The 15,123-nt window shown below is 38.2% G+C and overlaps 1 protein-coding gene across 1 annotated transcript; it reads left to right on the forward strand.

The window, feature by feature from the left end:
• Window positions 1-2,488: 2,488 nt before the first annotated feature.
• LOC144653479 (uncharacterized) lies at window positions 2,489-14,820 on the forward strand. The gene is made up of 12 exons (XM_078513470.1): window positions 2,489-3,213; window positions 4,476-4,529; window positions 5,343-5,435; window positions 6,465-6,560; window positions 6,821-7,023; window positions 7,629-7,759; window positions 8,586-8,674; window positions 9,822-9,908; window positions 11,395-11,682; window positions 12,312-12,493; window positions 12,894-13,104; window positions 13,746-14,820. Exons 1-12 carry the CDS (start codon window positions 2,560-2,562, stop codon window positions 13,908-13,910), a joined length of 2,253 nt encoding a protein of 750 aa, XP_078369596.1. The 5' UTR covers window positions 2,489-2,559; the 3' UTR covers window positions 13,911-14,820.
• Window positions 14,821-15,123: the final 303 nt, after the last annotated feature.

The following is a 15,123-nucleotide window of genomic DNA, read 5'->3' on the forward strand; positions in this document are numbered from 1 at the left end:
GTAAAATAAGCTGTTTTCTTCTTACCAAGAATGAGAAAATTGTTAATTATATATTCCACGACATGATGTCGCCGGATCCATTTATATAAAAAATATTGACTATTGTATAGAATTTCCTGTGTTTATGAAGTCTTTCTTGGCCCCAGGGCCAACGTGAGACATTGCACGCTGTAATGCCATTTGCCATGAAAAGCAGAAAAGTAAAAAGTACGCAACTTGAAAGCTTTTCTAATTTGTCCCTTATTTAGAGCTACATTTAATTTATTCTTTTTTTTATCTATATAAGCTTTTCGCCTTGTTTTTAGTGTCTGCATTTTTGTTTCAGCGTTCAAAGTACGAAAAAAATATGTTGTTTATTTCTGGGTTTTATTCCTAAATAGCCGTGAGTGGTGCTTTACCATGAAACTAAAATTATTCGAGAAACGAGAATATCGGATCGAGGTTTTAGTTTACTGTAAACTGTATACATGTACTTTAATAAAGGATGATGAAAACGTGAAGTAACACTTTTATTTCCTGCGAAACCTGTTTGAGATCCACCCCTCCCCCTATCCCGTCTAATAAGGTCATTCAAACAGAACGCATCCTCGGAGACCCAGGGGCAGTTAGTGGGGGCGGGGGAAAGTCTATACGGGCGAAAAAAAAATCGGCGAAGGAAAGCCAACTTTTCGCCCCTATAGACTTTCCCTCGCCCTCACGAACTGCCCCTGGGTCTCCGAGGATGAACAGAACGATAATTCCAAGTGATGTTTAGCGAATGACATGCAGGACATGATCAAAGTGATTGTCAGTCAGTTCAAAGCACTTGTCGCCAGTCCACTGACAAATTTACGATTGTCACACCTCTGCAAAATATAGCTGCCAAAAATTAGTGATAACAAATTTGCTGACAAGGAGTTCCACTCCGTAAAGAAAGTATCTGTTTTCGTATTCACAATTAAACGAAATTTGTAGTGATGATTACGCATGACGGTGGCGACGACAAGACGGATGATGATCGATGATGATGATGATAATGATGATGATGATGATGATGATGATGATGATGATGATGATGATGATGACGATGATGATGATGACGACGACAATGGCGAGGAAGAGGAGGTGGAGGAGGAGGAGGAGGAGGAGGAGGAGGAGGAATGTGACAACGGATTTGTCGTCTATGGCACGGGTGTTGTCGCTCAGAACTCTCGGAACGGGAAACGGGCGATGAGAGGCCTTTTCGGCTGAAAAGTGACTGCGCTTGACTCGACTCGACTGGGGATTAATAGCTCAGAGCAACCACGCTTGCTGCAGGAGAGAAACTTGTCACGGGTTCCAAAGTACCGACGGAATTTGCTACAACTGGAATCAGGACACAAGAACTTGGACTTCACACGTTTATTTCTTCGTCTCGGCGTAAATCGATCTTCTATGTAACTCCACGAGATGTAAATCTACTTTGCAATGATAACAGCACTCTATATATACTAACGCTAAACCTGATTGCATCATACAAAGTACAATTGAAAGAAGGCCGAAGACAACTCAAAGGTAAAGCGAATAAGTTCAGCTGGCGGGGTACAGCTAAATAAAATTCAATTTTAAAAGTATTTTGAACTAAAAACAAGTTGAATAGAGTCGGCTTATTTGAAATCGTAAACTAACCAAATTCAATTTTGAACAAAAGCTAAAACAAGAAGAAATGTATATTTAACCTAAAAAGCTACCTAAATTCGATTTGTCATCGTTTCGGTAATGGACAAAACAAAAATTGAAATTACCTTATCTTTATATTTTTCTCTTGAATACAACCCTAGAAACAGCGACAACTACACGCGCGGTTATTTAGTTTAAGTACAAAAGTAGTTTACTCCACAGGTAACCAAAGCGTGCTATGGGAGTTTGTATTGATGTCCTAAAAGAGCTTGTATGGTTTTGAAAAAAAAGTTGAGAAAATATCTATTTTTACCGTTGAAAAGTTATAATGAAACTTAAAACCTTACCTGGTGTCACTTTTTTGTCTTTCTGCCATGCGCAATGGCTTTCTAAAGCACTAAAAAGACAAAAAAAAAAAAAGTGACGCCAGGTAAGGTTTTAAGTTTTATTATAACTTTTCAAACGGGTAAAAAGAGATATTTTTCTCAACTTTACTTCAAATCCATACAAGCTCTTATAGCCAATTGTATATTGTTTGCATATCAGAGTCATCCAATCCATAGCTGATGATTCGGTTTTCATTAGTTGGTGGTTGGAATTTATTTTCAATAATTATACTAATTATAATTATATTCTGCTATATAGATGGTATGGGTTGCTCGAAAGCTAGTTAGAAACAAAAATAATAAATAAATACATAAATAAATACATAAATAGATAAATAAATAAATAAATAAATTAATTAATGACCTACAATCTTGCGCAGGCGTCACCGTAAGTTTTGTCCAGCGGATGTTCCCACTACTACTCCCAGTCTCCTGGCCGTGACTTTTACAAAAAAACATGACCATGCTCAAAGATCTTGTGACAGTGATCACCTGCTTGCATATTGTTTCATTATCGTGATTATCTACAGAGAAAATGGCTAGAAATATCTCTATAATTTTCGGGGACATAAGGGAAGCTGCACTACAGTCGATCGAAAAAATCGAAGGCAAAAATGGCACCTCGCCAGACGACGGGACTGAAAGCACCAACAAATTTGTCTCGTCGATTGTGCTTAATCTTGCAGTAGCGGTAGTAGCACTGGGTGTGTTTTCCTTCTTACGACCGAGACTAAAGCAAATCTACTCTCCACGCCAGCTCTTGCTGGATGTGATGTTTCCGCTAGGAAAGCTGCCGCATTCGTTCTTCGCTTGGATAATTCCCGCCTTCATGGCGAATGATGATGATGTGTTCTATTACGCCGGCATCGATGCGCTTGTTTACATGCGGTTTTTAAAGCTCTGCGTCAAAATATCCCTGGTAATTATGCCATACGGAATCGCAGTTCTTCTGCCCTTGAATTATTTCGGCCACGGAGGGCTGCACGGACTGGACAGGATTGCAATGTCGAACATCATAGCTCAGTCTTCGAAATTTTGGGCGCATGTGGTGGCAGCCTGGTTTTATACCTTGATTATATGTTACCTCTTGTATGAGGAATGGAAAATATATATCGTGTATCGTCAGGAATATCTTACTAGTGGAAGAGGGCACCAACATGCAGTTTTAGTCAGGGATTTACCAGTGAAGGTATGTGATACACAACATATCCCTTCATAAGGCCCAACATATTTACAAGGAAAGAGACACCTCCACAGGGGGGGGGGGGGGGGGGTAGCGAGGGAGGAGTGGGGGGGAACCCGACGAGGACAAAGACAAAATATGTACCCTGTGTAGGACAACACCCCCTATTTTAAGACCCTATTGTGTAGTTCCAGAAAAATATCCATACTCCCCCCCACAGAAGGGATTGGAAATTTCCTAGGGGGGGGGGGGGTCTCAAAGACCAAAAATTTTAAAGAAATATATGAAATTTAACTGGAATTTCCAAAGGGGTGGTTTTTGTTTTAAAAAATCTCTTTCGTGGGGGAGGTACTGTATGGATATTTTATGGAACTACACATTTAGGACAAAGGACAACATTGACAATCATTTATGCTTTATTGCAATTACGGTTATATTTAATGGCTCATTGTCACTTGTGTCCCATATGTGTTTGACGTATTGAAATGCAAACACCCATCCCAGCAAATAAAATAATGCTTTTCATTGAAATGAAAGTGAAAACAATCTACTGTGTAAATACTTGACAACAGTCTTGCAGCCATACCCTGTCTAGAACAGGTTCAGGGCCTGTTTAGGACAAAGGAGCTTGGAATTATATACCCTGCTCAGGGCCGGAGGGGTCAAAAAACGTCCCCTATCCAGCGGCATGTCCCAGTATAGGCCATATGGAGGCGTGCCCCAACCCCCAGGGGAAAGAGGATGATCTTAGTGCTAGAGTCATCCTCACACTAGGGTCATCCTAGTAGGAGATCTTTTCAGCTTTCAGCTTAAACAGGAAATGTTGTATTTTGCTCTAGCACTAGGGTCATGCTACCTCTCAGACAGGATGATCCTCGCATTGAGTTGATCCTAGCACTAAGGCCAAATGCAACCTTTACATGTACGTGGAAACTGAGAGCTTGAAACACGTCATGAATAGGTGATCCTAAGGATATCGTCCTCTCTTCCTCCTCCCCCACCCCATATTTAAGCCCTCCCTGAAAATAAGCCCACCTGAATGGGGCCTTAAGCAAATATATACACCTGTATGCCCAGGGCTTATTTGGGGAATATAACAGTAGACAATAAATTATGTCAGGTTTTTACTCAATTTTTTGATTTCTTACTACAGTTGTATTACCAAAATGAGCAAATATACACCTGTATGCCCAGGGGGTATTTGGGGAATTTAACAGTAGACTATAAATTATGTCAGGTTTTACACAGTTTTTTGATTTCTTTTCTAGTACCAAAACGAGCAGAGCATGAAAAGCTATGTTGAAGAACTTTTCCCTGACCAGGTATGCATGGATGATTATATTATTTTTGTCTTTATTTTATTTTTGATGTCAAAAAATGAAAAAAAAAAAAAATTAAATAAATAAATTTAATAAAACTTACAGTTAACCATGCACTTTTGTCCCTTCATCCATCTGCATTAATGCATGTGGATCATACCTTTATAATTAATAATCAAAAATTATTATTTGTTATAAAATGCTAATTTTCACTGGGCAGTCATTTAGTGAAGTCCCCTGGCTGGAAATGGAGGGAGGCGCGGTGGTCTATCTAATGGTTAGTTCGCTGAACTCTGGATCGAGCAATACGGGTTCCAGCCCTGGCCAGGGAACTGCATTGTGTTCTTGGGCAAGACACTTAACTCTCATAGTGCCTCTCTCCACCCAGATGTATAAATGGGTACCAGCAAATACACTGCTTGGGGTAACCCTGTGATGGACTAGCAAGAGAGGGGAATAGAAATACTCCTAGCTAGTCACTACATACTACATGTTATGGAAACTGGAATAAGCTCCACCCTGATGGGTCACTAGGCTCGTATGCAGACTTTACTTTAACCTAGTACCTGGCTGGGAAAAATATAAATACATGTAATTGCATACAGTTCTACTGTACAGGAGTACTAGTCTGTCTATCGTTCTTATTTTCTCAATAGTTATGTTAGATATATGTGAAGTTTTATACCATTGTAACACATAACTTGCAATAATTATTTATCTGGCTCTCTGCTTGTATTGAGGGCCTATTCTCTGGGGTCATTATATTATTAAAGGAGCACTTCATAACACAGTAATTAAAAAGAATCCTATTTCTAGATTGAAGATGTGATAATGGTTGATGATCTAAGGAAATGGCAAAAATTAATAGATAAACATGACAGCTTGGTGTGGAAACTTGAACGTTCTAAAGTAAGTAACCTTGATTACAAACCTTGAAGCTTGGAAATTCCATACCTCAAACCTATTTTAACATAGCTAAAATTAATATTGTACCTGCGAACTGCATGACTTGTTTCTTTATCATTAGTTGTTAGCTCCCAGGAAATGTGAGATAATAAACAAGTCATGTAAAATGTGCTGTACTGATATAATTAAATATTAAAAATGGTTGTGTTTTACACATGTCACTTAAGGCCTCTTTATGAGTTTTGGTGGTATGGATCAGACAAGTATTAACAATATGGAAAGTTTCCGTGTTGCAAGGGAAAATAATCAGACTTTGTAAGACAAACAAAATGCAAACCATGTCCTAAGGTTGCCATTTGATTGATTGTGGCACAATTACCGGTACATGTCAAAGTCAAATCAATGTATTCATGTTACCATATTTGCACAGAAAAATGAGACAACTATTTTTCATATTTACTTGATGTGCAGTTAATTTTTTGATCTCAGTTATTTTTTTGTATTTTTTAATTAACTACTTGTAGTTAGTTTCTTCTTTCTTTAGCAAGGGTAATTAATAAGATTAGGGTTAGAATATGGGTTGGAGTCATATAAATTATGTAAAAAAGATAGTGGTTCACCCAATGTTTCCTACATGCATGGCAAAGTAGGTAAGGGGTTGGACAGCAAATCCAGAGGTTCAGAGTTCAAATCAAGTTCAGGTTAGTAAAAAGAAAAAGAAAAAAAAGGTGATAGTACCGGTACTTACATGTAGGAGAGGGGGGTAATAGCAGATAGTAGGGTAGGGTTAGTAAGGATTGTGGGGGAGGGGGTTATGAGACATCAAGGGAAGAGTAAAAACACCAGTTAGAAAAAAAAACTAACTAGTTAAAATAAAATAAAAAATTAACTGAGATCAAAAAATAACTGCAACATATACAACACACAACATGCAACACACTTTGGTTTTATTGACTCCCAGGTGATTACAATATTAAACAATATTTTTCCAGCGATAACCATATTGACCAGGACAAAAACATTATCTTGCAGGCAATTTATGAGAAGACTGGAGAAAGACCAACCCATACTAACTACCCCTGTGGCACTGAGTTTGACTCCATAACACAGTATGAAAGTGATTTGACGGTAATTATGAAGAGACATGATTAAATTTTCCTTGTGAACTGTGTATATAATTAAATGTAAGATAATCTTTGGAACCAAATGTTTGGTGGCAATGGGTTACTATATAAAAAGAGGGGAAGTCGGCCAGCCAACTGTTGGCTGATTTGTTGATGGACTATCAGCCATTTGTTGGCCAACTGTTGGCTGTCAGTCGGCCAAAAGTTTACCCAAAGGTTTTTCTGAGAGTTGTCCTTCACTTTTACTATTTTCTTTCTGCATAGATACTACAGAGTAAGCTAGAGGATGACATCAACCAAGAGCACCACATCCTTCCGTGTGCTTTTGTAATTTTTCGATCTTTGCGTATGGCGACTACAGCAGTCCAGGTGGGATGGGATAACTCTCCCCTGCACATGGAAATGATGCCAGCACCTGAGGTGTCAAATGTCATTTGGAACAATCTTGGTGATGGTCTTTGGAGAAGGTGTGCTAAAAAAATTTAAAATAAGAATATGCATGCTGTACACTTAGAGTTTTAAGCTTCTAGAAATGTCTAGTGTACTCCTGTATGTGTGCTTAATATGCAATTTCAATTATATGTGAAAATCACAATACAGTCAATAACAAAAACATGAACAACAACAACATTAATTTAATTAAATTTGTAGAAGAATAAAATTATAGTAACATTTACAGGAAGAAGAACTAATTAAAATAGGGTATATAATTTATACTGGCTGCCTGAAATAAGCAAAGGGTCTAAATCAGCGAGACAGCTAGTTAATCTCCCCAAAGAGGATACCCTTGGGAATAGAAAAAGTGTTAGTAAATGGGAGGTTTAAAATTGTAGTGTTTGTTTGTGGCTAGGACAACGGTTAAGTGTTTGTTTACGTGAGGTGTCCATATATCATTAGAATAGGTTCTATAGAACTGTAGTTATGTGTGTATTAGTTTTAAACTTTCATGAGTTGCAGGTCAGATATACAATTCTTTTCACATTTACCGGTATATTTATATCAAAAATTTTTAAACAACACCTTGTACGATAAAATGATTATTAATATAATTATGTGCTTTTTGTTTTGACAGAAAAGTTTGCACAGGACTGATTTATGGTGCCATATTTTTGTTGGTGTTTTTCTGGGCAGTTCCTGTTGGTTTTATCTCATCTTTGATTGCTTTACACAATATTGCAAAAGTGGTTCCTTTTCTTGAGCCAGGTAAGACAGTATCATTGAGGAGGAAGAACTGTACACTATTGGTTTCATTTTGATCCTGAGCCTACATGTAATAATGGCAAAATGCGATTTTTTAAGTAGTACGTCATGCAAGCGACAGCAAATGTATCTCCTTAAAACAACAGAAGATTTTATGCAATTTTTCTTAGGCTGTATAGCAGGCGAAAGAGGTCTGCAAGGCCATAATAAAGTTGTGATGAAATTAAATTCGACCAGCATTTGGACAACATTCTGTTTCATGTAGGTAAACTAGAAAACGGCTGGGATTTACCGGAATTTCTTTACCGGTTTAAAAAGTTTTCTTACCTGCTGTGCTGAAAACTAGGGAGAACACTGAAAATGTTTAAGGTGCTGATAACATTTTTTAAAAATTGAGATGGATCTGGTCGAATCCCTTCCATTTTTTTTTTAACTTTTACCTTTAGCAAAAAAGTTTATAATTTACTTAGTGAAACAAGTGTTGTTGCATGCAATACCCCAATATAGTGTACCAATTTAATAACTTGTTTCACTTAAAGTAAAACTAAGTGCACACGCAAGCTAGAAGTAACTGAGAAATGGTGGACTACTTTGGCGATTTTTGTATGGAATGTGCTTTACAAAGATAACAAAGAGCCATATGGTTCAATGATCAAAGAAAGATATGAATTAAAGAATAGAGGGCTGTGAAAAGTCTTTCACTTAGCACAAGTCAAGAATTTTTGTTTGGTGGCTATTCTAATAAAAAATATTTATGATGACTTCGTATGAAGGATGTATTTAAGTTCATCTTGATTAATTTGCTGGATTTTTTATATTTCTTTTGTAGTTCTGTACTATAATGAATTTGTCAGGGGAATTATTGAAGGATTTCTGTCTAGTATCATACTGTGGGTATTCTTTGCAATTTTGCCACTGGTAAGTATAATTTCATCAATTTGGTATTATTATTTTTCCACTTGTACATGCAATTATCTTTATTAAAAAAAAAAACACATTTCTACCGGTTTTGTGAACTATCCTAACTTTAATTTCTTTCATCTTCTAGTCAGTCATATGACAAGTTAAGGAATGAAGGCAACTTCTTGCTGAAGCTGTCACAGCTTGCTGTGCTTGGTCGATACGGCACATGAGATGTTGAGCCACATAATTATTTTCCTATAACAGCCCTCCAAGTCAGTCAATAAGTGCATAATTATCATCTGACTCGTTCCCGGTCCAGCAGGAATAAGAAGACAGAGGAGTCTCTTCTGTAGCCCCATCATGCCCTTCATCAGACAATTTTTGGCATAAGAAACAAGTCAGCACTATGTATCAGTCAATTCCAACCCCCCCCCCCCCAAAAAAAAAAAAAAAAAAAAAAAAACCAACATACCCCATTGAAGCATTTGACTTGAGGTTAAATCCGTATAGTGGGGCATTTGATGCAAAACTTGGTCCCCCGGGTTGGGCATTTGACCATAGAGAAAACGTTAGACAGCGGTCTCATGCTAGAATACCTGTCATTTCACGATTTCACCTCTGTTTTTGCTTTGGTAGCCTTTTGCCTTAATTGTGTGGATTCGTTGTCAGAAGGGATTTTATTCTAATGTTTGTTTATAGCTAAGCTAGAAAAAGCGTATTCATGCATTGCAAGCTACATGATAGAGCAAAAGTAACATCGGCGTTTTCTGTCTTTTGCTCTTTAAAATCTGGAAAGTGTGTGGGGGAGGGGGGATTTGACCCTCGTTGAAGCCCTAACCGGTGGGGCATTTGACCATGTAAGCTGTCAACATAGTGGGGAATTTGACCAATTTTTTTTTCAAAAAAGTCAAATTCCCGAGGGTTTGCCCCCCGGGGGGGCGGGGGGTGAAAGGGGTGGGCATTAGCGGTTTTGGAATTGACTGATACATTATTATGGCAATTGAAATTTCGATCTGCCAGCTAGCCTGCGTGGCTGGCGCCGTTAGTTTCTAACGCGCGTATGCGCACTCTTTTAAACGCGCGCATAAGGCTATTGCAGCACCCGTATGTTATTTTGTTACATGTTACGTATGTTATTTTGATTTTTTTCCCTTTTTCTTAGATTCTGGAAAGGCTTACCAAGTTTGAAGGAATACCTTCCCAAAGTGAAGTGGACAAATCTGTTTTGGGAAAACTTTTCATCTTTGTGGTAATGCAACTTTAATTATATTTTAACCTGGGGATACAATTTGCATTTGATTTTTTTTCCAGCAAAAGAAAAATCGAACATTGCATTTTTAATCTATTTTAATCCTTCCTAGTAGCAAGTATCCCCCAAAACCCTAAAGACGCTTATAAAATCGCACATAAAAGTTCTAAAAACTTCAAAACTGGCATACGCAATGTTGTTACTTTAAACTCCAGGGACAAATTTCGCAAAACAATATATGACTTTCTATGTGCCTATTGGCTATGTTTAGTTTGCAAGGTATTGTGGTAAAAAGTCCGGCCGCCATCTTTTTCCTAACGGCGGGTAAACTTCTCCACTGCGAAGAAAAAAGAAAGTTTCGTAAATCGTTCGAACTGCATAGCATTCAAAGAAAAATGCCCAAAGAAATTTGTGTAATGTAGTCTGTCAGTAGAACAGTAATTGCACTGAGCTTAGAGCAGTTTTCACTTGAGTGTCGAAAGTTAATTGCGTTTGCTTTGGTTTTGCATTGCTACGCTTAGTGATTGGCTCAAAAATCTCGCGCCACTTTCTCAGCCAATCAGAACTAAAACCAAAACCAATCGTGACTCGCTCGTGCACGTTTTCCCGCGCTTCGTGCCGGCTACATGTATTTGCTTCGAGTTTTGATTGGTTCACTGGATTGTCTGTGCTCTTTGTGATTGGCCAGAGTAATGTATTGAAAACTGCTCTAAAGGAGCTGTGTCACGGGTATTTTGCATATTTTTGGTCTGTAAGGGGGGATCACTAAATATAATTGTACTTTTAAGTGTTGTAAAGAGGCTTCTGTAAGAGTAAAAAAAATTTGCCAGAATGCCCAAAATAACATTCCTGAGGTTCTCAAAATTCAATTTTTCTCGGGGGAGCATGCCCCCGGACCCCTCTACTTTGTTATGTACCTAATGCCATTAACTTAACCCAACAGCTTATTGTATAACAGTGACTATCTATCAAATCCCATCAGCCCCCCCTTCCCCATAAAAAATGAACGGTCCCTTAGTTCCTTGCCCCCGGGTTGGGGATAGGGTCGGGAAATTAATGTTATGCAACTAACTTAACCCAAAAAAAGTCATCTTTAAACATCTAAAGGAAGATATAACCTAAATAGAAATCAACCTAGGGCTTTAAATATCGATTTTTTGATGACGCGCGAAACAATTTAAAAACGTTCTGGCCTAACGTTTTCAAATTGCAATCCGTTTGCAGCCGAGCCATCCGCAGCCAAAGATGATCACTAACAGTTTCGGTGCTCTAATATAGCAATTTCTAACAAAAATGGACTGTTATTTTTGAGTTTCCTGCGACAAAAATATAAATTTCGGCTCTTCAAAAATCTGGTAAAATCCGTATAATTATAATAATTTTTTCCAGTGGCTACGGGTAACTTGTTTCAAAGATCCACGGTATGAATGCGTAAAATCATTAGTTCTACAATGTCACTCAGCTAAAATGAATGCTCGATCAACAGATTGTCAATCAATTCCTATTCCTGTCTGCTGGCTCAGCAGCTCTGACAAAGCTTAAAGGATTATTGAGAAAACCTGAAGACACCCCAGGCTTCCTGGCAGACTCCCTGCCAGCACAGGCCACGTTTTTTATTTGTTACATCATGCTGCGCTCCTTTACCGGCTTATCATTGGAACTCCTGCGAATCGTTGATCTGATTGTTATTCCCATCAAACGGAAATGGTTTTGTCACACTCCCAGAGAGGACGAGGCGGCCTGGAGACCACCCCATGTCTTGTATGATCGAGTGGTGAGTATCCAGCGCTTTGCAGATTTACTTTTTACATTTTTTTTTGTCTTTCCTCTTGATGTGTACCGGTAAGCTAATGTTTAAAAATCTGGAAAGTAGAGAATTAACTCTAAGGCAATTTAAAGTGCTCAAAAATAACCCAGAAACTTCCTGCTGAACGTGAGCCATACGAAGGAAATCGGGGACTACACGAGACAAAGAGAAAGTAGGAGGTGGGTTCCAATCCCACCGAGTTTAAGAATTTCCTTTGACGCAGGTTTGAAAACTTGGTATTTTACAAAGAATGTACGGGCTCATTAGCGCTTTTGCCACCTAGAAATTTTGCAGTTTTTTAACGCTTATATCTCCTAGAATATTGCACACAAAGGGCTGAACATTTCGCCGGTAATTAAGTTCCACAAGCTCTTTTAATATCTGGAGTCACTTTGTACATAGCATGATGCCTTCTCTGCGCAAAGTCGTATGCTAATGAGGCAAAATGTAAACAATGACGTCAGCAAAGATCGCCCTGTACTTCGCCAGTAGATTATACAAATGAATTTTTTTTGGTGTACTGTAAATGTAAAAAAAGTTGCCTATTGTGAGAATCTAGCGCCTATATTAAACTGTTTTTGATGTGTCTTTTGCAGTACACCGATCACTTGTTCGTTTTGATCTTGGGCATCTCATACTCAGTCCTCGCTCCTCTGATCACTCCGTTCGTCGCCATTTATTTTGGGTTTGGTTACATAGCGTGGATGCATCAGATACTCTGTGTTTACATCCCAGTGTACAGCTGTGGCGGACGCATGTGGCCAATAGTTTTCAACAGGTGAGAGGTGATGTGTACATAGAAACTCTTTACTAAAGTAAATGGTTTGAACCCAGGAGTATCAGTAGTTCGTATAGTGTGATCGTCCGGGTGAGAGTAGTTCTGAGAAGAACTGTTCTCAGAACTACTCTCACCCGGACGATCACACTACATGAACTAAACTCTTTACTATCGAGCTGCATTCTCGAACGTTACATTGTACGACTTTCCAGAACAGTACTCAACAAAAGACAGGAACCCATTAGAAGACGCAAATGACTGACGATGGCGAGGATGGAAATGGGTTACAATTTAACGACCGGCCTCTTAAGTACCATGTAACGTTCGAGAATGTAGCCCGATACGTATGGGAACCACGAGGATTGAGGTTGACGTTTTTTGTGTGTTTTTTTTTTCGTAGAATCATCGCTGGAATGGTGGTGTTTCATCTGCTTATGATTGGAGTTTTGAGCTTAAAGGAGTCGATCGCCACGTCTTTGGCTATGCTTCCCCTACCGGTCATCACGATCCTGTTTTTCTTGTTTATTCAGCAACACTGCCTTAAACCTTCAATGTACTTGTCACTTAATATGGCGACTGGGTTGGCTGAAGCGAGTCCGCACTTCCTTCAGGTACGTGATGTGTTTTTTTTTATGTGTGATGTTTAATATGTGATGTGATGTGTGACAAGTGATGTGATATGTAATGTGTGACGTGTGCTGTACTGTGTGGCGTGATGTTTGTCTCTAATATGTCGGGGTGACGTTTGATGTGTGATGTGGCATGTGATGTGATGTTCTGTGCGATGTGACTTGTGTTGTGGGATTTGTGATGTGTGATGTCTGACATGGTAGGTGATATGCCGTGTGATGTGTTAGTTTTGACGTGACGTTCGATTTGGGATTTGCGATGTGTGATACGTGATGTGTGATGTCTGATGTGGCACGTGATATGTGTGATGTGTTAGTTTGGAGGAAAGTTGTGACATCGTCCTGAAATCGCCCATTCACTTTTGCTACAAATTAAAAAGTACTCGATTGAAACTGCACTGCGCAAAAAGAGAAGAATTTGTTATTTGCTTTCGTCCCATATAATTCAGTCTTTTTTATCAGTCTTCTTTATAATTGCAATAACGAATATTGAAACAGCTTTTAGGGCGATTTCTTTACGGCAGTTCACAAAAGATTTCATTCATATACATCACTTACACGTTCACTTGTCTTGGGTATTTATCGATGTATCTAATCTAAAAGTGTAACGTTTAATTTTACAGGAAGTTGCCCAAAGTTATGTCAGAAACCATCGCGTTCCTCCAACGTACGGCCTGAGTACATCATCCTCAAATGGAGGCTACTTGTACGACTACGAAGAGATGTCGCCTGAGATTACTCCAAACCCTTCATGTGGCAGACAATCTTTGAACGGAGAGCCTGCTTAAAATATTAGAAAATTCGATCAGTAGACTAAATAGGACCTTTCACATGACGTGATAACTGAGTAACGTTAGTGATATTTATAGTTTAGATTTTTTAAATTATTAATTTAAAAATGAATCGGTTTTTTAACGTGGATGTTAGCTATCTGCAATCTGGATGTAACCATTTCGTTGCATTTTTTTTATTAGTATTTTTTAATCGTGTCCGAGACGCAATGTTCAATAGAAAAACAATTGAGTCCTTGAGAAGGATTAAATTGTTAACTTGTAAAGATGTGTTTTACAATGTTTTACCTCACCTCACTTAGTTGTACGGTTTACAGTCCTCAATTTTTTTAGGTGTTTAGAAGATAGCGAGCTTATACCAGTGGGAACAAAAGTCCGATAATTTTTTTTTCAATATTATGGTAAATATAGCAGGTAAATTTTTATTTCAAACACGGTGAAACCGTCCTTAAATTTCAAAATGAGTAAAAAAGCATGGCAACGGTGTTAGGGGAAGGGGGGTCTTGACAAAATAGAAACTGTTGTGAATGTTTTGGGTATAAAGTTTATAAGAGTGCGTATACGTTATTTCACGGTAGCTGCTCGGCAGAAAAAACATAAATCATTGCATTGTTGTAACAGTGCAAGCCAGGTATGATAATTGTTTTATGTTTGCGAATTTAAAGTATTCAGTGGTGGAAGATAGTTTTACAGTTAAATTTAAATGAAAATGTTACCTAATTTAAGGCGACCATAGAAATGCAATGGTTATAAGACTGAAGCACAGCTTCTGTTTTATCTCTTTTTATCTTTTAACTTTTTGTAATCAATTTAATAAACGGTCAAATTATGTAAATGATATATTATTATAAATGATTTTTGTAAATTAATGGAACTAAAATAAAACTTTCACTTTTTACAAAGGAAACACCGAGCGTCTTGGGTCTTGATAAACAAACTAATTTGTCGAGATCATAGCTACACAATTAAAGAAAGAACCTTGTATTTCGCCTGGAGGAAAACTATTTCGAGTTTGACGGCTAAGCGAGTATTATCAATTTGCTCCGACGACAAACTCACGCGCAAAACGTTAACAATTACCTTAGTGTAAGTCACCAGGAATTCTCTCCCCCCCCCCCCCCCCTCCCCACGCAAAAAAAGAGCAAAGAAAACGTTGAAAGACTGAAGAAGACTAGCTCAAAGTCTGAGTTTTATAAATCAGACTGTGTGC

This window comes from Oculina patagonica, chromosome 5, assembly GCF_052425735.1.
Source record: "Oculina patagonica isolate OP01 chromosome 5, crgOcupat, whole genome shotgun sequence".
Classification (NCBI taxonomy): Eukaryota; Metazoa; Cnidaria; class Anthozoa; order Scleractinia; family Oculinidae; genus Oculina; species Oculina patagonica.